The sequence below is a fragment of the Marmota flaviventris genome, chromosome 13, assembly GCF_047511675.1.
Source record: "Marmota flaviventris isolate mMarFla1 chromosome 13, mMarFla1.hap1, whole genome shotgun sequence".
In the NCBI taxonomy this organism is placed as follows: domain Eukaryota; kingdom Metazoa; phylum Chordata; class Mammalia; order Rodentia; family Sciuridae; genus Marmota; species Marmota flaviventris.
The window spans coordinates 71,006,460-71,033,550 of NC_092510.1; the positions used below are offsets into that span (position 1 = coordinate 71,006,460).

Sequence of the window (27,091 nt, forward strand, 5' to 3'; positions counted from 1 at the left end):
CTTCCGCGTGGCCCCGGAAGGACACTAGGCGGAAGGAGGGAGAGGGAAGCCGCCGGCCGCGGAGGAAGCCCGAGGGGGCGGATGCGTGCGGACCGGACGCCCGTAGACCAGTGAGCCTCCAGACGCCGACTTTACGCTCATCGGCAGCCTCTCCCGTCGCGCTTTCCGTGAGCCTTCGGGAGCGAGTGCGCCTGCGCGCCGTCCTCTCCGCGTGCCTCGCTGCTGTCCTCAACGCCGGCCGGCGGCCCGACGGTTCCTGTGGCGCTTCCCGCCCGGCTTCTAGGCTCGGCAGCGCACGGGCCGGCGGCATGTCGCGGCGGCGGCACAGCGACGAGAACGATGGTGAGTGCCCTCGGCCGGCCGCCGAGGACGCGTCCAGTGGAGCTGTTTGGCTTAATTGGTCTTTGGGTCTGTGGGAAGGGACTGGAAGCCCGTCCCCCCGTGCGCATTCCGGGGGCCTTGGAGGGAAGGGTGTGCACCGCGCGGCTGAGCCTGGGCGGCTTCGGACAGCGATGCCAACTCCCCGCCCCTTGGGGAAAGGAGGCCTGGCAAGTCCCTGAACAGATCCTTGGTCTCTAAGGACTCCTGGATCTGGCCGTGCGCCGAGGATCAGGAAGTGCACCCGTGCCTGGGCTGCCGCCTCTTATGGTCAGTGTCGGGGACCCAAAGACCCGGTGCTTGTTTTAAATCCTCAAAGCTGCACGTGAAACAGGTTCACGAAGACTTCACCAAAAGAAAAGGAACAAAACCTTGACCGAGATCTGATGAAGTGCATGCAGTCTGAACTCCACACCTGTTAGTCATGTGATTTGCCCTCTTTTAAACTGCAGGGAGAAAATTTTGTCTGTTTTCCACACCCAACAGATCACTAGTAAACAAACCCATGTAGTTACATTAGATTAGTCTTAAGCATGTTTTTCCCGTGTAAGAAAGAGTGCAGGAAAACTAACAGAAGACCAGAGGTTCTCAGGACCTTTTGGAATGGTTGTGTTTATGAAGGTCATGATGTTGTAATCGTAAAATTAAGAATAATTTTGCTAGTTTAAACAGAGAAAAGCTTGCTTTATGTAAAGCATTAAAACCAATGGAGAACACACAGCCATATACAAAGGAGTGAAACTAAGGAGTAATTCTTTTTAGTGTTTTTTCCTTAAAGAGAGTGTATCAAAATAGTTGAAGCAAGATTTTGGAGCCAGAGCATTTAGGTCAAAGGCAGACCCTGCTATTTATCTACTTTGTGATCTTGCCCAGATTGTATAACTTCCTTAAACTTTAGTCTGTAATACAGAAGTAATGATATTTATCTCTTCTGATTTTGTGAAGGTTAAATGAATACATGTACCCATGTACCCAAGCTATTTATTATCTGTTAATGCTTCGGAAGTGATAAAAACTAGCAGGTACAGTAAGAGAAAAAAAAAAAAACAGAATAGAAATTTTAAATTTAATGTGTTCTCCACTAACATTTTTCTCTCCTGAACTGTGGAGGCAGTTAGGGATAGAGGCAGAATCACATGTATTTAGTTTTAGCACTGAAACACCAGATTTCTGCAAGGGCAGGAATTGAGAGAATATTCTAGCCCAGCCTTCTTATCAGACACCCAATTATCAGTGCTCTTACAGCAGCAAGAGCAAGTCCAGGGCTTTCTCCATTGTATAAGTGTAATTGATGCTTTGAATTTTAACATGAGGCTTCTTGTACAAGATACAGAAAATATAGTTTGTGTATGCTATGTATTTGACTAATCAAAAACTTATCTGTTTGAAGTCATCTCTTGTGTTTTAGAGAAATTTTAGCCCTTTCTTCCCCCTTTTCTTTGCTTATTTGATGTTTTCTTTTCTCGATCCATTATGTCCTTCTCACTTGTAGGGCATTCCTAAAGGGAGGGAAGATGTCACCAGAGGGCAATCTGGAAATTGGAATGTGAATATGTGGAAAATAATTTGCTTTGGTTAGTAGGAGGCTTGCAGGGGTTTTTGGAATTGGCGCCTCTTTTACTCTAGCTAGAAGCTAAATCATTATTCATTTTGATCATGTAGGATCTTCCGAGTAAATAAGACAAAGACATGTAAAGAAGGTCATTATTATAGTGGTCTATAACCTTCCTTAAACAAAGGTTTTTATGTTGAATAGTTTAGTAGTGGAGAGGCAGTTAGTAAGTTCCTCTTAATAATATGCTAAATCTAGAATTTTTGTAAATTGCCATAATTTGTATAATGATCCACTATGGTTTACCCTAAACAGTGATCTGAATCAAATATATTGGAAGCTTTTCTTAAATTTACTTTGGCATCTACTAATTTGTTTTTAAATAAGAAGGAAGTTTAACTATTATAGAAATGCTTTTAAAAGTAGGGTAGGAATTACTTCAATCAGAATTAAATGGGTGTATCTGAGCATTGTTGGACTCTTACCAGCTCTTAACAGTCACTGACCACTCTGACTTTCCATATGCTTGACTATGTACAGTAAGCCAATGCATCTACAGGTTTTGCATCTGGATTCAACCAGCCATGGTTGAGAGATATTTTGGGGAAAAACTGTATTAGTACTGAATGTGTATTCTCTTTTCCTTGTCATTGTTTCTTAAATAATACAGTATAATAACTGTTTACATAGCATTTACATTGTATTAAGTATTAATCTAGAGATAATTTAAAGTATGTTGTGTAGGTTATATGCAAATACCATACCATTTTTTTAATGAGAAACTTGAGCATCCTCAAATTTTGGTCTGTGGGAGGGGGAGTGATATCCTGGAACAGGAACACCTTGGATGGACTGTATTGTCAGTCAGTTTAGGACTTGCCAGGTAAGTCTCAACTACTTGTAATACAGTGGTAGACAATAAAAAGCTGGATCTTCCCTTTTAGTATGGAGAGACAAAAACAAGTATATATTATAATATGGTCACAAGAAGTTGGTCAGGGAGCACTTTATTGAGGATGGCATCTGATCAAGTACCTGCAGGATATATGGGAGAAAGCCATATGCTCTGTGGGAAAAAGCAGTGGTCCAAACAAAGGGAACTCTTCATTTCAAAGACCTTAAGTCTAGGACATTCCTGTCATGTTCACCAAATAGCAGAATGGCCAGTGTTGCTAGAATGGAGTGAATGAGGTGGACCTTACGAGAGATAAGAGCAGAGAAATAGCAGAGCGTCAAACCTTTCAGACCTTATGGGACAATTGTAAAATATTTCTTTGTTGAAACTAGCTTATCCAAGATTCATGGAGACAGGTTGAGACCACTATAATAATGAAGTTCATGTAGTAATTTATAGACAAGGAAAGGGATATCCTAAATGAAAATAATACATATAGATATTAGTCCAGTGCTAAATCTAACTCATTCCTTAAATTCCTTATAAATGTCTCTGAAGCTTTTCAGTTACTGTAGAATGTGCATTTAATAGGTATTAAATGCATTTGTTTTGTTTTGTTATGAATGGATTTAGAGTGTTAAATTTGCCAAAAAAAACCATTGGACCTAGAGTTAGACAGTTACTGATTTTTTTTTTTTTTTTACTTAATTATGAAAGAAAAAATGAATAGAGTGAAGAAGTTGTTATTTTGCGAAGAATATACTTTAAAAATTGCTGGTTATCTCTGTACAAAACCTGCAGGGTCAAGATATATTGCTTATTAATTTTTAAAATTTTACTTTATTTTACAGGGTTTCCACTTTGTGGGTTCAAATTTTTTTGTAGCACATGTAATTCTAATAAGAATGTAGAAGTAGTACAATGTATTTATATAAGATTAGGATGGAGAAGCTGTCAGTGATTATAGCTCATAGATAGAGTGCTTGCCAAGCTTGTATGGGTTTGATCCCCAGCACCCCTCAACACCCACCCCCAAAGGGAGAAGTAGTGATAAATAAAATAAAACAGGATTGCCTACTAGTTTATTTGGGCAAAATTTGTTTCGTGTATTAAGGCCCTTTCAGGTGGGTTTTAATAAAGAACAGTTTTTCATTTCTATGCTAGCCAAGTCCATCCAAGTGAAGTAGCAGTATATAACTTTAACATACATTATAAGGTTTTTATATAGTGATGTTTTACTATAAAATCTGTTTTTGCTTTGGAGCTACCATAGTCATGTTTTCTTGAGGGTACATGAAAAAAAAAACCAGTTAATTGCCCAAATAGTGTTTTTAATTAAGGTGCTTCTCTGCTCTCACCCAGGTTTTGTTCTGAATTCAGTATCTGGTCTATAAATTCAAATTGTTTGTAGTGCCCCCCTCCTTCACCATATTCTCTGAAAAATCAGATCAGAGTGGAATGTCTCTTTCCTCTGTACCTTCTGCCTCCTCCCATTCTCCAGTTAACTCTTAACCTTTATTTAGCTGAAATGAAAAGATTTGTAGTTGAGAGAGATTACTGTGCACCTGCATTTTCTCGTTGTTCCTCAGAATTTTTCCTTCTCTCTCTTTAGCATTTTTTTCCCTTTGTCAAGCATATATGAGGGCCTGGGAAGTTTGTTTTAAAGAAAGATATGATTCCAAACTGGACAAGCCAGGCAGATAGTTAAGTTAGGAAGGCTGTGGAGATGAGATAAAATGTTTGCAAATTAAATGGGCCAGAAAGAAGGGAACAGTGTGGTTAAGGTTTAAAAACTAACAATAAAAAACAACTGTTCTCATTCAGCTGGTTTACAGCATCTGCATTCCTTCAACTTCACTGAAATCTCGTTCTGAAGAATCCTACTAGTATATTCTGCTTTCTAGAACAGAGTTTTTCAACATCAGCACTATTGACATTTGGGGCGGGATTGTTTGTTGTTTGGCGATGTCCTCTGTAGTGTGGAATGTTTAGCAGCATCCCTGGCCTCCAACCACAGATACCAGTTGGATTCTACCAGTTGTGAAAACTAAAAATGTCTCTGGAGATTACTACCCAACTGAGAAGCACTGCTCTAGAAGGAGGCTGTTTTAACATCCTGACAGTTTGTGCAAACATTGCATCAAATAGGCAATTTTTTTCCCTTAGCGAATGAATCTTGGGAAAAAAAAGACCTGTTCGGTTTTTAGGTAGTCAACTTTTAATAGATGTTTTAATGTTTACTTAAGAGTCAGAGTCACTGATCCCTCTGTGCCATACATGTCCACAATGTTACACAGGCAGATATCTCCAGGAATACCTCTCAGCTATCCCTCTATATCCATGTTATACTTTTTGTGGCATTATTCCTTGAAAATTATATTCAGTGGTTATTCAAACCATATCATAATGGAAATTAAGAAAATAGGAAGTCAAAACACTGTATGTACCCTTTTATAATACATTCCTCTAGCTATCAGGACAGTAGTAGATTTCATTTAAATTAAGTTCATATGGTATCTGAAGATTATTTCAGTCATTGAAGAGAAACAGAATATTTAAGGGCTGTGTTTTATGAGAAGCACCATACATTTTCAACCAAATATTCCAGAGGAGGCAAGTGAGGATTATAAACTCTATAAGAATAGTTCAATTCTATTAGATGTTCAGGTATGAAGGAAATCAAAATTATACATATATGTAAATGTATATATGCATAATATACATTTACATACATATAAAATTTATACACACATATGTAAGTCTTCTATGTAACCCAGTATCCAACTGTAGGTGTTCATTATTAAGACAAATTACCAGCACAGTTACAGACTGTTTCCTTGTCCTTATGCTGTCCTAATAAAGAAATTGCTGGAAGTTAAAAATTAAAATTGTATTAGACTAGTCAACGTTGTTTAGCAACAAAATTATGTTTCATACACAATGGTATTGTTTTAATTTTTTAAGTCTTAATGTATTTCACAAAAGGATTCAGATGCCTCTCTTGATTTCAAAGAAAATGGTAAGAAATCACTAGCAACAAAGGTAAATCTGAACAATAGTCCATTCAGAGCTTGAAGTTAATTTGTAGCACAGCTTCGTTAGGTTAGAATTCTTCAGCAATAAACAGGACAGATGGTTAGTAATGATTTCACCTTAGTATATCAGATCTTTGAATGGTAAAGTTTTAAAGAAATCTTAAATTTTTATCTTCTCTTTCCCCAACTTTATACCACAGTTTTCTTTATTTTTTGTAGTTGTTTATTTTATTTGTTTATTTTTATGTGGTGCTAAGGATTGAACTCAGTGCCTCACACATGCCAGGCAAGTGCTCTGCCATGGGCTATAGCCCCAGCCCCCACAGCTTTCTTCTTTTAACCAAAAATTTCCAAAGCATTCATCCTAGTTTTCACCTTTACAGTTTATGTAATAATTAATTTATATCATTAGATTAACAATACTACTCTACTTGTGCTAGGAATAAACAACTGAGGATCAGTAAACAAGGTAAATAACTAAAGTTGAAAGAATGGAAATAGCAGTACCTGAGCATTCTGACTACTAGTATAGCATGTTGTTGATGCCATTCTAGCCTGTACACAGAAATGGACATGGCTACTGCGTTGTGTAGTTCCATGGATGCTTTTTATACAACTTAGCATAAACACTGCCTCCTGGAGTTATGATTTATGGTGGCCCTGAGGATTGGGACTCTTGCTTAATGTGGCATAGTTAGAAATGGAGGATCAGATAAGAACTTGAACTCCAGGTCAAAACAAAAGTAGAGTGTCGTATAAGAGATTAAAGACTAAAGATATGAAATGAAATTTGTGATAGCAGATTCATCATGTAATGTTAAATATTTTTATGTTGCTGAAATAGGTGGACAGCCACACAAAAGGAGAAAGACCTCTGATGCAAATGAAACTGAAGATCATTTGGAATCTTTAATATGCAAAGTAGGAGAAAAGGTATGCACCATGATAGGCATAGGCTACAGTGGGTTTAGTTTCTGGTTGTGCTTTGATTAATTTCTGCAAGTGAAAACTAGATGATCTTAAGTTTTAGGCAAGTCTTGTATTGCCATGCCTCTGTATCCCAAAGTGAATGTATATTGAAACTCAGGGATGCAGATTATTTTGAGTTTTTGGTAATTAGTGATTTTCATGGATAATCCTTAGAAGGGACCTAGGGAGTAGTTTTCTCACTTTATAAATGACCTAAATTAGACCTGGATCCTTAATGATACTAATTTCCTAAAGTCACACAATGAATTAGTAAGATGGAATAGAGCTTATGGTATTCTCCATTTCTAATACTTACTCTCCTTAGACTGCATATTTTTAAATTTTCATTCATTCTTTTTGTGGATTTCTAAAGACAGATAACTACCTGAATTGATTTATAGTCATCTAGAAAATTTTTATTTTAATTCACTCATTGATGAGTAGTTGATAGATACTTAATGTGATGTCCTCTACAGAGTGCCTGCTCTTTGGAGAGCAACCTAGAAGGCTTGGCTGGTGTTTTGGAAGCTGATCTTCCTAACTACAAGAGCAAGATCTTAAGGCTTCTTTGTACAGTGTATGTATGCAAAAGATTTATGAATCCAGGTGATAATGTATTATCTACTCTTAAATGCTTTGGGAAATGTTCAAAAGATGTGTTTATATTCCATATATCATTGGCTTTCTGTTGGAAAATTTGTACAAATGAAATGACCTCTGGTCTTTGAACTCTTTTTTAAGGGATAAATAGAACTGAGATTGAGCATTTTCCTTATGCTTTGTTACTTAGAACTTTAGAATCATTAATTGACTTCCATTAATAAAGTAGATGCTTCCTCATTCAGAGATTATTTTTTAAAAGCATATGTGTATAAAACAGAATTTAGCTTATGTTTTTTTAAATCAGAAGTACCAAACAATTTTGAGAACAAGTAATAGCCCTTTATGGAAGACTGAAAATGCTTTTTTGAAGCTATTAACAAGCATAATCTTTCTCTGAATTAGGTTATTTCGGTTATTTTAAAATATTCTTAAATGCTAACAACTCGTTTTTTAAATTTAAAAATTATATATAGAGTGAAACTATCAGTGGGTTTCATTTAAACCTCTTAGTTAAAGTATAGTTAGATTTTTACTTTTTTAAAATAGAATCCATTTAATATTTGGGAAGACATATTCTTAGATTAAAAAACTATTAAGAAGATCATTTTGCTACAGTTATCCATAAGATAACCTTCTGTTTTGAAATTACTTTTACAGAGACAAATAGCATTTATTTTTAAACTCTTTTGGAAGTCATGTTTAAGTCTGAGCTGGTATTGCTTGGCAGTGCTGTTTTTTAATTTTGTCTTTGAGAGGTCTTCGGGGAGCATGGCTTACTGTCAACACAAGTATTTTCTTAAGACCTAAATTGTCTCTAATATTCTGGCTAGTACCTTAGGAAAACATAAAAGTATATCAGAATCTTTTCTCTGCTGAACTATCATGAGTTTTACTTGCTTCTCTTTTTTGAGCTATTTTCTAAAGGCTGCCAGACTTAGGAAGCAGCATTTGCTTTTCTTAATCCTTTTTTAAAATTGTGATCCTTTTCGCTACTTTATCGAATTAACTTTAATGAAATCAACATACTTGGAGTAAGTAACTGAGATGTAACAAAATTTTAACCATATTAGTTTACCATGTTAAGAATTCTACAGTTTAACTGATAGGAACTTAGTTGAAATTCATTTAATTTTTTTGTTTTATTAAATAAGCGAAGAATTTTAGTCCCATGACATTTGGTTAGCTAACTTTAGAAACTCAGAATGCTTTGTTCCCTTAATGATTCTGTATTAAAGAAACTTCATCCAGCATTTTTATGATACTTTACCATGGAAACCATTTTATGTGGAATTGTTATTCGATTCCACTAAACACATTTGAAGAGAAACTGGTCTAGTATTTTTATTTCAGGGTGATAATTTCACAGTGAAACTGTTCTACTCTGTGTGTGTGTGTGTATTTGTGTGTTTTTTTATTGGAGTTGGGACCCAAGCCCTTGCACATGCTAGCAGGTTGTCTGCCTCTGAGCTACAGTCCCAGCATGTTTTACTTTCTTAATTCTTGGATTAACTAGAATCAGAAAAAAAAATTGTTGGGCCACATATGCAACTCTTCTCAATGACTTGTATGACAGTTCTGAAGTGGGTTTAAAAACATAGTTAAAAATAATCTCATTCCTAAGTTAATGGGATGATAAAAGGTTTATATGAAATTCAACAACTTAACAATGCCATTGTTTGGGGTCTTCTTGTTGTACGGGTTCTCAAATCAGTGCACGTCTGTTACCTGAGAAGCTGACAATTTATACAACATTAGTTGGACTGCTAAATGCCAGGAATTACAACTTTGGAGGAGAATTTGTAGAAGCCATGATTCGTCAACTTAAAGAATCATTGAAAGCAAATAATTATAATGAAGCTGTATATTTGGTAAGTTATTACTTTGTACATTATGACTTAGTGTTAGAATGGAAGGAAGGGGTGAGCTATAACCAACTAATTTATCCTTTCTCTTGAGATACAGGGCCCTATTCACCCCATTGGCTGCTCTTTTGAAGAGCATTCTCAATTAAAGGTACTACAGAGCACAGTACCCAATCTAGCAGCATATTTTTATTTACTCTGATTCCATGGTGACCTTCCTGCAGCATGATCATTTTCCTTTGTTCCTTAATTTTTTTGTGTTTCTAAGGATTCTGACCTCACTTTCCTTTCAACTTTGTCTCCTGAATCATTCTTATTCACTCTTATAGCTTTATAAACCAAATTAATTTTGACAGTGCCCCCAGAACTGAACCGTATCTTTAACTTCACCATTTCTTCTGAATTCCAGACCTCTGTCCCAAATTTTATCTGTATAGCCCTTAAGATAACTTTACCTGCAATTCCTTAAATTAATGTATTGTTTACACCCCATTTCCTTCTTTCCTCTCCCAACTCACAGTGGCCACTGTCTGCTGGGAAACTCTTCTAGAAAACTAATTATTAGTTTTTTTCTTCCCTTGCCTTCTTACATTAAGTATTTCTAAGCCCTGCCAATTCTGCCTCCTAAAATGATCTGAAATCCATCCCTTTTTTGTCTCTAGGGTCTTCTGTCATATTTCATGCCTTCATGCTCTTAACAGACTCTTAACTGAAGTTTTTGCATCTAAATTTTTTGCCTTTGAGTTTACTTTCTATACTTGCACCAGAGTCATCTTTCTATAACTAGGCTTTGCTTATCTTAATCACTAGCTAAAACTTCATTTTCTACCTGTTGTCTACAGTAGGTACTGTGCACAAAATTATTCGTTGGTTGAAGGAAGGAAATATTAGAACTCGTGTTAATATTAGAACTTGTGTTAATCTTTAATAGGAGTGGAATTAAGCCCTACTAATACTTAGAACAGATTGGCAGTGATCATAAATAAATATGCATGTGGGAGATCAAAATCTTTTGTACTGGGCACATAATCAAAAACCCTTGACTGAGCACAATGGTGCACTCCTTGAATCTCAGCAATTCAAGAGGCTGAGGCAGGAGGATCACAAGTGCAAGACCAGCCTCAGCAATTTAGCAAGGCCCTTAATGGCTTAGACCCTGTCTCAAAATAAAAAGGGCTGGGGATATAGCTCAGTGGTAGAGTGTCCCTGGGTTTAATTTTCAGTACAAAAACCAAAGCAAAACCTTAGACACCCATCAGTATAGGATTAAAGTTCATATTCTTTAACCTGACCTTTTATGATTGCCTCAGTTTGTTTCTCTCTCCTTGACTCCCATATCCTCTCCATATTTATCAAAATTACTTGCAGATCCCTGGGCACACCTTGTTTTTAAACCTCACTGCCTGGAATTCCCTCCTTGCATACCACTAGAGTAGTACATCCTTTATGATGTAGCACAACTATTACCTCCTTTATGGTGCCTTTCTCTGCTCCTTTTGTTGCTGTTCCTAAGGCACTTTTAAATTTACCTTTTAGTCTAAGAGTCACCTCTGTGTTAAGATTGTGCTTGTATCAGTAGACTGAGTCTCTTATAACAGAATCTTTAATAGTATTTAAGAGTAGCACATAAGGATACCCAATAAATATTTTTAATAATTTCCACTTCTATAGTTAAATGAAAATCGTTCATAGCCAAACAGAAAAGGAAATTTTGTAGGTTAAAGTAGCTAGAATATTTAACAGTCTGGGTTCTTAATGTAATAGCATGGAAACCTATAAATTCAGATTCCTGTCCATCATGGTGTCTTTATTACAACTCTTCAACTCTGCTATTTTAACACACAAGCAACCCATCAATAAATAACTGAATGAACTTGACCATGTTCCAATAAAAGTTCATTTATGGGTAATGAAATTTGAATTTCATATAATTTGTTTGTGTCTACACACACACACACACACACACACACATCCCAGTATTAAAAATCTAAAAGCCTTTTTGGTTCCGAGGCTGTGCAAAAACAGGTAGTAGGCTAAATTTAGCTCTTGGGGTATAGTTTTTCAAACTGGGTTTTAGACCATACAAGATTGCTTATTTTGTAATTATTTATGAAGGACATTGAAATTTAATAGCAGAAATTGTTTGCCCCAACAGGTCCGTTTTTTATCTGATCTTGTGAATTGTCATGTGATTGCTGCCCCATCAATGGTTGCCATGTTTGAAAATTTTGTAAGTGTAACTCAGGAAGAAGATGTACCTCAGGTAAGAACAACACATATGCTGAATCTTGTCCCTATAGTACTATGTTATGATTTTTTTCACTTGTAACCCTTTGGCAATAAACAAAAGGTAATGACAGCAGATGATCACACTATAAATGCTTAATCAAAAGGTAAGTCACCTGACATACTGATGGGTTCTCTTGACATTTGTATGTTAATTCAAATTATTCTGTCTACTAAGATTAGAATATCTGGAAATGCTCTGAATGAGCCAAATGTCTTATTTAAACTCTATTAAATAACTTCTATAGGAATTCATTTTAAAATAAATAAGATATGAATGAAAATTTACTAGCACTTATTTAAACTTACCTTTCTAAAAATTCTTTAGGTGCGACGGGATTGGTATGTGTATGCATTTCTGTCATCTTTGCCCTGGGTTGGAAAGGAGTTGTACGAAAAGAAAGATGCAGAGATGGACCGCATCTTTGCCAACACTGAAAGCTATCTTAAGTAAGGGCACAGCTCATAGTACTCTTTGCTATTTAGATAAAGGATATCTTACTAATATAATAAATGTATGATATTTTATGTTAGGAATACCAATTGAGTTTCATCTCTTAAGAAAGCTACGAGTTTCTGAAGGCATTCTCTAGGTAATCTCACTACTATTGTAAAACTCAGACCTCAAAATAAGCAAATAAGTTTGCATACTTTACCAGTGCAAAAGAGTTGCTTATTAAAAAGCTGCTTTTATAAATGGTTGTAAAAGGTATAAACACCCTAGTAAAATAGTTGCTCAAATGTTAGTGTGCATAAGAATTACTTAAAATTCTCAGACCCTAACCCTCAGACCTAGTGAATTGTGTTATTTAGGAGAGAGGTTTGGGCATCTGTATTACAAATATATTCTGCAAACAGAAAACCGCTGCCCTAACACATGTTTATTTCATAAAAGTTAATCCTAAACCAAGTCCTTGAAACAGCAGTTCTCTAATCTTCCACCCAGCTTACATTTCTTCAGCAATATGACATTTTAATTTCAATAGTCCCATCTTTCTACTGCCTAACCCTCCCAAGTCATTATAAATGTCTTGGTTTATCTTGTTAGCTATAATATTAATAATAGATAGGCCTTGTTAATAAACTTTGGTTTAATTGACCAGCAGCATGATATTGGTTATATCTCTTAAAGTGTTCACAAATTAATTTTGTTGTATGATTTTCTGCCTATTAATAGGTACTTCTTTGGATACTGTGTTAATATTTGTTTTATTGGTTACAAATAAAGTTAAAAGAAGTCTAAAAGAATCTCTTTATGTATGCATATGTAAATCTCTTTCCTCATTTTTATACAGATAGTCCAGTAGATACATGTGTTCTTCACTTGCTTTTTTTCCTTAATATAATATGGATTTTTTGTGTAAAAGTATATAGCTCTACCTCATTCTCTTTAACAGCTGTATATTATTCCACTGTTTTAAGGTACCATGATTTCTTTTAACCAGTTCCTTGTTGGTGGACATTTAAGTTATTTCCAGTCTTTCATTATTATAAATAATATGTCAGTGAATGTTCTTGTATATATGTCTTTGTGTACACGTACATTTATGGGGAATGTGAATTCTTAGAAATGGCAATGTTGGGTTGAAGGTTGTGAACAATTTAAATTTTTATTGATTCAGTAAAATTGCCTTCCAAAGAGATTATATTCTTCCAAAGAGAATGTACTAATTAACCTCTCTGCCACCAATGTTTGAGATTGTAAATTTATCTGGTGTCTTGATGATTATGCCACGTTATAAGACTATATTGATGTATGTTTGCTGATCTGATAGATAAAAATGTTATTTAAATGCTTTAATTTGTGTTTTATTGATAACCACTGAGTGTTTTTTCCTATTTTGAAAGCCTAAATATAAACTTTCATTTTTATCATTAGGAGACGCCAAAAGACTCATGTGCCCATGTTACAGGTTTGGACTGCTGATAAACCACATCCCCAAGAAGAGGTAAATTGATTTCAGTCTCTAGTGATAACAAACAGCTCTTCAGTAGATTCTCTTCTCTATAGTGGACTTAAATCATTTCATAAGTGTTAGCATGTACTTGAAACATTCCCGTGTTCTGTGAGATTCTAGCTATCACAGAGTCATATATACATCTACATATATATGACAAAATAACATTTTATACAAGTAAAAACAAAAACTTTGTGCCATTGTTTTGTACCATACATAATTATAAGTAAGCTTACTTTTGTGTTCTATGTGTTAAGAGGATAGTGATTTTTTTTTATTTTGTCTAGTCAAAATTTTATTTATATTAATTATTAAAAATTAATCTGTCTTTAGTATTTAGATTGCCTGTGGGCCCAGATTCAGAAATTGAAAAAGGATTGCTGGCAGGAACGGCACATCCTAAGACCTTATCTTGCCTTTGATAGCATCCTCTGTGAAGCACTACAGCACAACCTGCCTCCTTTTACACCACCACCTCACACTGAGGATTCAGTGTACCCAATGCCAAGGGTCATCTTCAGAATGTTTGATTACACAGATGATCCTGAGGTATGTGACCAGTTAAAAATCCTAGAAAGGGGGTGTGAAGGGGATGCATTGCATTCTACTTGTGGTTTAATCCTGTTTTACTTATGCCTGAGATACCTTTCCAGTAATTTTTATCTATTAGAGTTGGTGACAATGCAGGTAAATTTTAATTTCATAAATGATAATCACCTCATTCTATAAGAAATTATATTTAGCATATGTAAATAAATTAGAGGGACAGCATAGTGTGCAATTTAAGTGGGTAGTTTGAAGGCCAGATTAGATTGCATTTTAATCCTATTTAATAATATTTAATCCAGATACTATTTTGTAATCTTGGCTGAATTATTTAGTCTCTCTGTGCCTCAATTTCTCTAAAAGAATAGTAAATGTATTTATCTCTTATCGTTGTTTGGATTGAGTTATTAACATGTAAAAAGTTATTAACATGTAAAAAGTGACATGATGACCTCAATAATTGTAGCTATTATTCTTAATAAGGTTTCTTCAAGAAAAATACCTACTTTTAGAGATTGTCCCTATCTATATGTATCTCAGCTTGCCTTAAGTTAATAATTGTGTAATTATTAAAAATAAGTACTAAAAAAATAAGACCCAAAGATTAGTATAAACTGATACATTAGTCATCTTTTTTTGTTGCTGTGACCAGAATACCCAAAAAGAACAACTTGGAGGAGGAAAAGTTTATTTTGGCTCACAGTTCCAGAGGCTTAGTCCATGGTCAGTCAGTTCCATTTCTCTGGGCTCAGGGTGAGACAGAAAATCATGGTGGAAGGGCATGACAGAGGGAAGCTGTTCAGGACATGGTGCAGGGGAAGAGGCCTGCAGGGAAGAAGAACCCTTCAGGACAAGCTCTCAGTGACCCACCTCCTGCAGCCACTGTGAATTTGTTTACAGTTAACTACCTAGTCATTCCATTCAAACTAGGATGGTCTGATGGGGTTACAGCTCTCAAAATCTAATCACTTCATCTCTGAACATACTTGTGTTAGCATAGGAGCTTTAGGGGGACACCTCATATCCAAACCATAACAGCTGACTTCATCATTCTTACCATATTCTTTATTATGAAGTTAAGTTGTTGGCAACCATTATACAATAAGAGTTTGGAAAATGTATAATTTTGATGTTAATATTTGATTTAAAAATGTGTATTTTTAGCTGTGCATTAATTATTTTGTATCTTTGCACTCATGTTGCTATTTTAGAGTCAGGAAGCAAGCACAGTGATTACTGGATTTGTTCTGAAGAGAAACTTGTCTGGCTAAAGTACCATACTTCTTGTTAGTATATCCCTGTAAGCATGAATCAGTTTCTGATCCTCAGCACAGATGACATTTTGGGTAGACAATTTTTTTATTGTATGGGGCTGTGCTGTGTATTGTAAGATGCTAAGCAGCATCCTTGGTCTTTACCTTCTAGATGCCAGTTGGCAAGTAATTAATCTCGTATACAAAATTATCAACTGCTGTCCGCTTTGCTATATTCTGTACATAATTAAACACTTTTAGTCATAACTACATTATGGTCTAATTAGGTATATCTAACTGAATGTCCAGTTTAATTTAAGACTGCTAAAGTCTTTGTAATTAGGTATTTATGCACTGGAAACTAGAATGTAGCCACAAAATTTATTTCTCCGGTGGTGGTTATATGTAATTGGTATTGCCTCTGCAAATGTGCTTACCTGTTTTCTTCCAGAAGAGTATAAATATATAAAATACATACTACTCTAAAAAGAAGATTGGATTACTTTTTTGTTGTGGCCTTTAAAAAGTATTTATTAAAAGATTTTAGGCATTACAGAGATTAAAGCAGAATCCCAAAATCATCATTAAGAAGTCTATTGTATACTCTTTGAACCTGTTTGCTGTGCATATACTTACCAAAATGTTGAACAATGTCATTTTGGCAGTACTTTTAACCTTGTTGTAAACAATATATTGATATCTTTCAGTGCATATGTCATTTTTATGTCTGTGGTGTTTGAATGGAATTTTCTTTTAAGGCTTAAAATATAAATCAGACTTTCCAGGGCTAGTAATATGTAGAAGTTACGTTTTATAAAATAATTGGTATGTAAAATGGACACTGATGGCATCTGATGGTATCAGATGTAGAAAAACACTACAGTTGACACTAATTTCATTGTAGGAATATGAACAAAACAATGAAATTTTCTGAAATACAGAACTTTGACACTTCTGAATTTTTATCCCTACCATACAGCATAGTGCCTGGAATATAGTAAATCCTCAAATATTTATTGAATAAATGAAAGAAATCTGTTTTCTAGGTCTGTATATGTGTATATTTGGGTTTTTTTGCAGGGTCCTGTTATGCCAGGAAGTCATTCAGTGGAGAGATTTGTTATAGAAGAGAATCTTCACTGTATCATTAAGTCCCACTGGAAGGAAAGGAAGACTTGGTAAAAATTTTCTTTGTGGTATTTTCAGAGGGGGGACAGCAATTTTGATGGTTTAGTAAGAGCAAAATGTATGTTAAGAATATACAACAATCAGTTCGTTTATTCTCCTGATGAATCTTGCTAAAATCAGTCTCCACAAACACTTGATTGACTTTCTCAAGTCTCTTTGCCTTCAAAATAGTACTTTGTTGGGTGCTTTATAATAATGTGCCCATGATGCCAGTTTTTTTTTTTTTTTTTAAGAGAAAGAGAGGGAGAATTTTTATAGTATTTATTTTTTAGTTTTTGGTGGATACAACATTTTTATTTTATTTTTATGTGGTGCTGAGGATCAAACCCAGCGCCCTGTGCATGCCTGGCGAGTGCTCTACTGCTTGAGCCACATCCCCAGCCCAATGCCAGTTTTTTAATGTGGATATTTGCCATACAATATGGAGAACTTGAATGGCGAGCTACTTTTGGTTTGGATGTTATGGGAATAAATGAATACTAGAATAGTTTTGCTCTGATTTCTAGCATTTATACACCACACTTTGAAAATTTATTTTTATAAACCAAGACCTTGGAAAGTTCAGGTTTAGATGTTAAAGTGGAAAGAAAAATATTTGGGGAATGAATCAATCTATTAAATTAGTAACCTGTTAAATTTAGTAGACCTGAATATGCTTCCTTAGTATTATTACTTAAGATTCCTTTTTCTTATGGTAGACAAAATGACTTATGCCATGATTAAGTAATCAAAATCCAGAACATTTCAGAAAAGATTTCCTTCATATCTAAGCACACTTCTTTGGAAATGGCTTGTTTGATTTCTTACCTATCTTTGTTTACTTATTAAGCTTTAATTGTACTTTCTATAGTGCTGCACAACTAGTGAGCTATCCAGGGAAGAACAAGATCCCCTTGAATTACCACATAGTAGAGGTATGCATTCCACATGGCATTTGTTTCTCAATTTTAGTCTTTCTGTTGACTTTAAAGTATAATATACTCTTGGCTTTTTTTTTTTTTTTTCTTGCTACTTGTCAGGCACTGAAAATTAACAGAGGAGCGAGAAAATTGCTGTCAGTTTTGGTGCTCTATTAGCCAAGTTAGTAAAGAGAAAAGAGGAGGTTGAGACCAGTAGCCAAATGGAATTTTGAGTTGCCTATAAATTATTTATATAGTATGCCTTCATTCATGGATAGTTATCATGGATAATGTAAGTTACCTCTAGCCCTGTCAGTACATTGTCCACTTAATAGATGTAAAGTGGCTTACATACTTTAAAATACTGTATCACTCTAGGCAGATAACGTATCTTTAACTGTGTTTATCTGGCCTCTTAATCAGCATAAACCTGACTAGTACATTATTTCCTGTAACACAGTTAGGGATGAATCCTTATTCTTTATTCTTAGAAATCAAAAGAAAGTTTGGAATTTGGAGTTATAGAAATGCTTTGGACCCCACATTAATTCAGACAAGAAGATGGTGCTGATAGTCCAGATCCTTGAAGAGACCATGTCCTGATAGTTTCCACTTGACACAAGTCATATTGTTTATCGCACTTCTCCTTTATGTTGAAGTTTTTGTGAAAGAGAGCATAGTGGTGGTGTATTATTTAAGTGTCACATTTTATTCATCTTGTATTTTTGTGCTTTTTAAAAAATAGTATGTCTATTCTATCATAAAACTTGTGAGAGAATATACTTATACTGTGAACTTGACTCTGACTTGTCAGTTTAAATGTAAAATATGTCATTTTTAAATCTGTAGAATGTGTAAAAATTTATCAAAGTAAAGTATTGGCGTCAGAGAGATGAGGAGTAAGAGGAAACAATTCTAGGTTGATGGTTCTATAAGGAGGGAGGAAAGCAGAAGTTTCCAAACAAGCATGACAAGGAATTCTTTCACTGCCAAATACATCTAGCATCTGTTTGAAGTAGCAGTGCAATAACTTGACTATCTTCTCTTTCTGGTCCTCAGAGTGTACTAAGGATTATTGTCACTTACAGAAATAAAACTCAGTATGTACATCCCTGAATCAACTTAGATACTTCCAGTGTTGGAATTATTGCATACTTGTCAGGGAGGAGTATGGATCAAATAAACATTAATCTTATATGCTCTTTTTGATTGAAGAAAAAAATTCATTTTGGTATTTGTTATAAAAAAGTAATTCTTTTTTCCACATGAGTGCCATGGATTTGAGTTTGAGTTTATTATTACATTAAGGTCTTTCTAATTGTTAAAATGCAACAATAGCAATCAAGTTGAGTTCTGATTCATGATTCTTTTGTAGGTGATCTTTGCGGAACTGTTTCAGCTTCCAGCACCTCCTCACATTGATGTGATGTACACAACACTTCTCATTGAACTGTGCAAACTTCAACCTGGTTCTCTACCCCAAGTTGTATCCTTTGCTCTGTTTTTAAATTTATACTCACTGGACTGGCTTTAAAATATTACTAAATATCTGAGCTAATTTTTCTCAATTTTGTCTTTTTTCCAACTAAGCTTTAGGTTTTAGGAAGGGTGGTTCCAGTTTGCCTTGTTTTATAATAGTGGATTCTATCATTTGAATAAGAGAGATGGACTGATACGCACATTGCAATGTTTGTTTACATATAACACCTCCCCCTTGTTATGAAATAGAATATATTGCTGTACCTTAAATGTTCCTTCTGTTCTCCTCCCCAGTAGGGCTCCTTTATTTCCATCCCCACACTGTTCTGACATGATAATCATTCCCTTGCTTTTTAAAATGTAGATTACTACAAATAAGAATGTATACTCTGTAGTTAAGGTTTTTCTATAAGTTAATTAGTATCCATTAATTGTAATATTTAGTTACAATATTGGTATCTTTAAATTTTTAAAAATTTTTGGTCTGCTGTTGCAGAGGAGGTATTACTCTCCCACTATGACTGTGAATTCGCTCATTTCTCTACTTCCGTAGTTTGCCTTGTCTGTTTTGAGTTAATATTATTAGGTTCGTACAAGTTCAGATTTATATCTTTGGCAAAGTGAACTTTTTGTCACTCTGAAATGTCTGTTTTGTTAAATGTTAATAAAGTTTCACCAGCTTTCTTTTTGTTAAAATAATTTTTTTCTTAGTCTTTTTACTCTTTCTGCATCTTTACATTTTTATGTTTTATACACAGCATATAGCTGGAGTCTTTTTGTCTTTTTACTGGGCTCTGTTTGTCATTTCTTTGCTGTCATGTCTTTTGTACTACATAAGGAATTTGGGATTTTATTTCATTTTTTCTCCTCTACTAGTTTACAAGTACATACATTTATGCAGTATTCCTGTATACTTTTTGTCATGCATGCTTACTAGTCTTAATTTCTAACCTTTCTCTCAGATTTTAAAAAGATCAGGAAACACTTTCTTTTTTCTTCTTGATTTACATGCTACTCTTAGAACTTAAAGGAAAAAAAATTCTTTCATACAGTAATGTTCATTTAAATGAATATACATATCTGCCACTTTCAGGGATCTTCATTTCTCTTTGTATATCCTAAATTTTTCATCCAACCTTTAGAGAAGTTCACTGCTAGTAGTCTCAACAAATTTTTTTGGTAAAGTTTTTTATTGTTTTCATTTTCTGAAAAATAATTTGGATTTTCAGAGAAAGAGATCTGGGCATTAATGTTCAAAGACACTTGATTTGTAATAGCACAAAACTAGAAATAGTCTAAGCATCCAACAACCCATGAATGGAGAAACAAACTGTTATATCTTTGAAACAGAATACTACTCAGCAGTATAAAGAACAACAGGAATAACAACACAATGCAGACAGCACTTGAATAAATAGAAAAATAATGCCAAGTGAAAGGTATCAAAGAATCTATATACTGTAAATTTACCTAAAATTCTAAAAAATGCAAAATAACAGCAGGCCAGTGGAAGCTTGGGAGAAGGAGAAGAGGAATGGATAATAAAGAAGCAAAATATTCATTATCTTGATTTCATGGACATGTACAGGTCAGATTTATTATGCATCATTGATACTTTATAGCTTTTTAGAAAACAAAAACCAAAAGATCATTTACATGAAAAGATGCTCAAAGTTATGTTTGAGAATTTTCCTTATCTTCAAATTCTCAGCTTGCACAGGCAACTGAAATGTTATACATGCGTTTGGACACAATGAATACTACATGTGTAGACAGGTACAACAATTGCTTATTTCTGTACAGTTATATAAACGTATATAAGGTGCCCACAAAAAATAGGTGCTCAAATTTTATGTTTCTTACCTAAAGAGAATGAATGTTAGTACTATTAGAAGAAGTGAGATAAAGAACTATTAAAAATTAGTTATAATGGAGTTGAGGCTGTAGCTCAGTGGCAGAGCGCTTGCCTAGCATGTGTGAGGCACTGGGTTCAATCCTTAGCACCACATAAAAATAAACAAAGCCATGCTGCCAGTACACAACTACAAAAAAAAAAAAAAAAGTTATAAGATTTGCAGAGAAAAGAGTAAATCACAAGAAAAGAGATAGCTGCAGGTGGGGGTGGGGGATAGTTTTCATTAAGCATAAAATCAAGTTGATCTGTTTGAAAGATTCATAAATTTCTGTTCTAAATTGCAATCATTCTTTTTCCCACTCCCATGTAGGTTTATTAATTGGTTTTCTCATCATCTAAGTAACTTTCAGTTCCGTTGGAGCTGGGAAGATTGGTAAGTGTGGTATGTTTTATCTTTTCCTTTCTCCAGAAGTCAAAAAAATTTAAAAATGTAATTTAAAGGCAGTCTTTACTGTCTGAAATCTTTTATTTCTTTGATATTAATTTACTATTTATAAGTGGAATAATAAAGAGAAATTATTTTTAATTAGTACGGGTTAGGTATAAGTGCAGACCATATGTAAGAACTTAAACTATATTTCTTCATTAGGTCAGATTGTCTTACTCAAGATCTTGAAAGTCCCAAACCTAAGTTTGTAAGAGAAGTTTTGGAAAAATGTATGAGGTAAGTTCTTCATGTTTTCTCTTTATTTAGGTCTCCTAATTTTGCTGAGAAGATATTTTTCTCTTCTTTGCACTTGATGTGTGATGAGTGTCCAGAATGTAATTTGTAAATTCCAAGTATTTGCCCTTAGTCTCTCTTTTTAATTAGGATTTAGGCTTAAAAAAATTAGTCAGCTTTACCATTTGTATCCTATATGAATTAAGCCAGTAAGTTTTACTTTAATGTTCCATAAGATGATATCAAATTCATACAGAAGTTGCTCCCCTGAAATACCAAAAACTCCGTATCCTGTTCATCTAGAGTCCCAAGTTGCTGACATTTTTGGTGTTTGCTCTCATGATCACTCTTTTGCCTCCTCTCTCTATACCTGTTACAAACAAGAACCAATGATGCACCAATATGGAAGATAACAGGAGCCAGCAGGAGGAGGGCCCATCATCTTTCAACACTTCACAACATATTTCCCCTCCTACATAGCCAGCAGACCACCTTTCACATGAAAAGTCAGCTCTGGTACAAACTACCATACAATCCCCAGATAGCATTATAATTTCACCAACAATCCCATCAATTTCTTCCTTTTTCTAGCATAGAAACGGGGGTAACATTAGTTGTCATTCTCTTTAGAGTCCTTCAGACTTGAACAGTTACTGTTTATCTTCCACTTCTTTGTCAGTGTTAAAGAGTCTCGACCTTGCTTTGACCTTGCTTTCTTGGATCCTTCGGATATTTCCTCCCGAGTCAGCTCGGGTCTTACATTGTCGCTTTCAGTCTGTCACCTGAGAAGGCACAGGAATCCAACCAGTGGTGATGTTATCTTGATCAGCTGGTTGTGTCAATGTGCCAGGTTTCTCCTCCTTAAACTCACGATTTTGCCCTTTGTTATTGATTAGCATTAATCACATATTGATTAATATATTTTGGGAAGATAATCAAAATATCTTTTTAGTTGTAGATGGACACAACACCATTTATTTATTTGTTTGTTTGTTTATATATGGTGCTGAAGATTGAACCCAGTGCCTCACACGTTCTAGGCAAGTGCTCTACCACTGAGCTGAAAACCCAGCCCCCTAAGTTATATTCTTGCCTTATTCTTTTTTTTTTTTTTTAAGATTTCTTTAGTTGTAGATGGATGTAATATCTTTGTTTTATTTATTTACTTTTTTTATGTGGTGCTGAGGATCAAACCCAGTGCCTCACACATACGAGGCAAGCGCTCTAACCGCTGAACTACAACCCCAGCCCCTCTTATCTTATTCTTCATCAAACCTCCATTCTCCACTAATACTTCCAGCTTTTATCAGCCACCACTACAATGATTGCCAAGTGATGATTCTCTTTGTCTTTTTTTTTTTTTTTTTTAATATCTATATGTGGGCATTCTATTAGAACTATCCTTTCTGCCCATTTGTCTGGTCCTTTATTTATAATCAGGATTAGTGAATTTCTATTTCATCCAATGTGTTACAAACCATTGACTGTTATTATTTATTTTGATGCCTAAATTGTCCCTGTTTTGCCCATGGGAAGTCTGTGTAAGCCCTTTTATTTATTTAAATCACATCCTCCAACATTCTTTGAGCATTTTCTTATTTTCTAGTATAAGATTTTCTAAGCCCATGCGTTGTTTTCTTGACCTCCCCTGGAATCATCCACTCAGATTGCCCAAGTTTCTAAGAATAGAGTATGGTATTTAGGAACCAAGATCTGGGCCCTTGATATGCCCCTTGATATTGGTGCATCATTGGTTCTACGCCCTCTTGGTGAACACATATACACATGTACATAGTGTATATCTATAAATATTTTTATATCCACCAGTGTGTATGTTTGTGTATCCATCTCTTCAGTGTCAATCTATCATATTCCTTCTAGTTTTTCTCTATGGCATGATTTGTAAATACCTTCTCAGGTAAAAAATTTGGCTCCTGTTATCTTCCATATTTATTTATTTGATGCAATATAATCAGTCTCTCAGCCCTGCAGACTATTTCCTCCACCCTATTCCACTATCAGCCCACATCTTTGGCCACCAGGCTTGTGGACTCCCAACCTACACATCAGTGAATGTTTTGAAGTAGGCTTGAGCATTAGGGTGCTGACTAAGACAACAGCCCAGAGGACTTCCCCACCCCCGCCCACCAATTCACTTCTTGGTAGTCAGCTGAGCTCAGGATGTCAGAGATAGTGACTTTTCAGGTAAATTGTGGGTTATCAAAGAATAAAATGATGAAAGACATTTTCTGAGGCTGTTATTTTTATCATAGGTTGTCTTACCATCAGCGTATATTAGATATTGTTCCTCCTACCTTCTCAGCTCTATGTCCGGCAAACCCAACCTGCATTTACAAGTACGGAGATGAAAGTAGCAGTAAGTAATAAAATAAGACAAATATTCCTCTGTCCTTAAAGAGTTTATCAGTGCAACTATAATGTGAAGTCAGTTACTTGATGGTGGAAAATTTGTATTCTTTCCTTGGGGTTTATACTTTCTCTCTTTGAAGGTGGTCCTTCACTAGCCACTATAGTTTATTTGTCCTGCGATCATTTTGAGGATTTTGCTGAGATTTTATCATTGGCTTATAATATTTATACAGTTTATAGTGTTGTATCTTTGACATCATTTTAAATATGGTGTCAAGTATAGCAAGGTAAATTTAGAGTTAGAATGTACTAAACTTAAAAATGTAATTGTTTTGATGATGGAGACTATGTGAATTGATTGTCTCTGATAATAGTTAAAGTGTGGTGTTGGGAACATATGTGCACATGCCATATGCCTCTAGAGGTAAATTCATCAGTATGATTTTCTTACCTTTCATTCACATCATCTCTGAGATTGCACTGTAAGTCAGAAGGGCTATGGTTTTAGGTGCTATTTTGTACTTGGCATACTATGTGTAATAAAGGTAAGGTGTTGTATGTTGGTGACACTAGTGCAGACTTGGGCATAGTATTCTTCAAGTTGCCCTTTTGGGGTTGCACTGAGCACAGACAGCCCCTCCAGGAGCCTTCATTTTGTGTTGCCTGAAGGTTCTTTGTTTCTGTGAACTCTACTCTTATCCTTTTTCTTCCTGGAGTATAGCCTAAGCTCTACTCCCATAAGTATTTTGTTTAACCTTTAGCAAGCCAGTTTTGTTTTGCTCTCTGGCTACCTCAAATGCAATCATCTTGGTTCCTCAGCTAGAATGTAAATTCCTTGGTGACAGAAGATTCTGGTTTTATACCATGTGTGTTTTCTTGTTTTGTTTTTCACTTACATTCCTCTCCCACTTTCAAGGAAAAGCTCATACAGGTCATGACATGACTGTCCTCCTGTGGCCTGTTGTAATTGACTTTATTCATTCCAAGTGCTTAATGACTCATAATCTATGAGCCAATGTCAGGAGTCCCTTTTTGGTTGCCCCTTATCTCCCATACATAACAAGTTAATTCTCTGTTGCTCTGGTGATCCTTTTATACAAGCACACCTTTTATACAAAAGGATTCAACAGATGTAAACCTAGGAGTCATATCACAAGAGTGTTTGCCTTATATAGATTCAACCATTTCTCTACTCAACAAAAGAAAGCAGCAAAATACCTTCTTAAGTAGGCAGCCTTTGTTCAAGGTCAAACTTAGTTTCTGCTGTCTTAGAGAAAGTGGGACAAAGGGGATAGTGGCAAAAATGAAAGAGAAGTACTTTAATTCTTGGGTTTTGAGGTTACAAAGGCTTAAGAAAGTTGAGGGTTGTTAAAGATAGTTGTAATCGTATCACTTTTCCACTCACTGTTCATCTTGAGGAAGCTCAGTAGCCCTGACACTCTAGATTCAATTAGCTAAGTATCATTAAGAAAGTACTGAAATGAGAATCTTCTTTCCGGTTGGGTGTTTTTTGTTGTTGTTGTTAGGTTTGTTGTTTTTGTTTTGTTTTGGCTTATTAAAGGAAACCTTCACTTACACAATTTAAATACTGATCTTCATAGAATATGTTATTTTGGAAGGAAAGAGTTTTTTGTTTTTGTTCTTTCTCAGATATTCATTAGAATAGTTTTTTCAATTTTATCTGTCTTCCCCTCCATTCTGTCTTTAGATTCTCTTCCTGGACATTCTGTGGCCCTCTGTTTAGCTGTTGCCTTTAAAAGTAAAGCAACCAATGATGAAATCTTCAGCATTTTGAAAGATGTGCCAAATCCTAATCAGGATGATGATGATGGTAAGGGAATTAAATATTTCTTCAGTGGAACTGTGTATATAGTCAAATTAAAATATAATAACTCTGGCAACAGGAGTTCCTCAATCCCACTGGATGCTCATAAAGCAATGTATCTATTTGGTCTGTTCAGCCTGTCAGTTGTCCTAGAACTCAAGAATTTCTCCCTTATCTAAAAAGAGGCTCTTAAATTCCTGTGAAATCATTTTACATTAAGAATATAAACTGCATTCCACTTACAAATATTTTGATCAGTCAGTGATGTTTTAAAACATCTCTGCTTTCACCAGAGAGAGATTCCTGAATGAGAAGACTTGTTGTGTTATAAATATAAAGCTGGGTGTTTTCTCCAAATTAAGCTATTATAATAGTAATGTTTAACGTTTCCTGTAATAGTAATGTTTAACGTACCATGTAATTCCAACCAGAATTGCAGTTTTATGGACATAAGTTTAACTGATTAATAAATGGATAAGAATTTACCATAGCACATATTAAAACATTGTGAAATGTATAGTTATTATAGTAATTAAATCAATGTGGTGCTAGCACCAAAAAAAAAAAAAAAAGCAAGTGAATAGAATGGATGACAATCTATTGGGACAACTGGATAACCATTGGCTGGGGAATGGATTTAGAAAGCATAAATCAAAATGGCAATATTCATTGTAGGCACTGTCATGTATTTAAGGACATAGGCTTAAGTGTTCACTCATTTTGCTTTTAATTAACATGATCTTTCCATTTTATGGACGAGTATGAATAAGGAAATATCAGTGCTGTTGTTTAAAGAAATGGCTCATATAGAAGTATTAGGGAAACAGTTCCATAAAACTAAGAATTAAGATTGGTTTTTATTTTGAGTATTTAAAATCAGTGATCATCTTTTGTTAGTAATACTAGATGTTACATGAATTTCTGACTAAGCATTTGAATGTGGCATCTGTTTAGCATTCCAAGTGTAGCAACAAGAAATTGCTGTACCTATTTTTTTATATTACTGTGAAATATTTTTCAGATGAAGGATTTAGTTTTAACCCATTGAAAATAGAGGTCTTTGTACAGACTCTGCTACATTTGGCAGCCAAATCATTCAGCCACTCCTTCAGTGCTCTTGCAAAGTAAGTACTTACTATACCACCAGTGGTATAGTAATTTTTATCTAAATTTTTTTTAATATGAAGATCTTAATACTATTATTTAATTTTGGTTTGTGGTTGCTAAATTCCCTATCCCCGGCTTTCCCAAAGGAAAGCAAGCAGAAATGGGAGCTACCTACATTTTTGAGAGCTGCCCAAAGGTTGGCATATAAAGGCAGATTTTTTTTCTAATTTTAGAATCCAAGAGGAGGAGAAGCACATAGATATTCCTCTCTTTAAGATTTTGTGGCAGCTCCCTCACAAACTGTGACTTA

The 27,091-nt window shown here is 35.0% G+C and overlaps 1 protein-coding gene across 3 annotated transcripts in view; it reads left to right on the top strand.

Moving 5' to 3' along the window:
• Positions 1 to 69: 69 nt before the first annotated feature.
• Positions 70 to 27,091, top strand: part of Ncbp1 (nuclear cap binding protein subunit 1) — a 34,555-nt gene continuing 7,533 nt past the window's right edge. Inside the window, exons 1-17 of one of the 3 annotated variants that reach the window (XM_027930880.2) lie at positions 70 to 342; positions 6,705 to 6,793; positions 7,306 to 7,406; positions 9,144 to 9,300; positions 11,450 to 11,557; positions 11,909 to 12,030; positions 13,460 to 13,529; positions 13,872 to 14,087; positions 16,418 to 16,515; positions 17,376 to 17,439; positions 18,800 to 18,910; positions 20,615 to 20,679; positions 21,129 to 21,191; positions 21,408 to 21,482; positions 23,753 to 23,856; positions 25,558 to 25,680; positions 26,696 to 26,798. In XM_027930880.2, the coding sequence (XP_027786681.1) occupies positions 309 to 342; positions 6,705 to 6,793; positions 7,306 to 7,406; positions 9,144 to 9,300; positions 11,450 to 11,557; positions 11,909 to 12,030; positions 13,460 to 13,529; positions 13,872 to 14,087; positions 16,418 to 16,515; positions 17,376 to 17,439; positions 18,800 to 18,910; positions 20,615 to 20,679; positions 21,129 to 21,191; positions 21,408 to 21,482; positions 23,753 to 23,856; positions 25,558 to 25,680; positions 26,696 to 26,798 (1,703 nt within the window). In that variant the 5' untranslated portion in view covers positions 70 to 308. Of the gene's footprint in view, positions 343 to 6,704; positions 6,794 to 7,305; positions 7,436 to 9,143; positions 9,301 to 11,449; positions 11,558 to 11,908; positions 12,031 to 13,459; positions 13,530 to 13,871; positions 14,088 to 16,417; positions 16,516 to 17,375; positions 17,440 to 18,799; positions 18,911 to 20,614; positions 20,680 to 21,128; positions 21,192 to 21,407; positions 21,483 to 23,752; positions 23,857 to 25,557; positions 25,681 to 26,695; positions 26,799 to 27,091 lie in introns of those variants that run through there. The other 2 variants (XM_027930881.2, XM_071600763.1) reach the window with 2 other exon arrangements.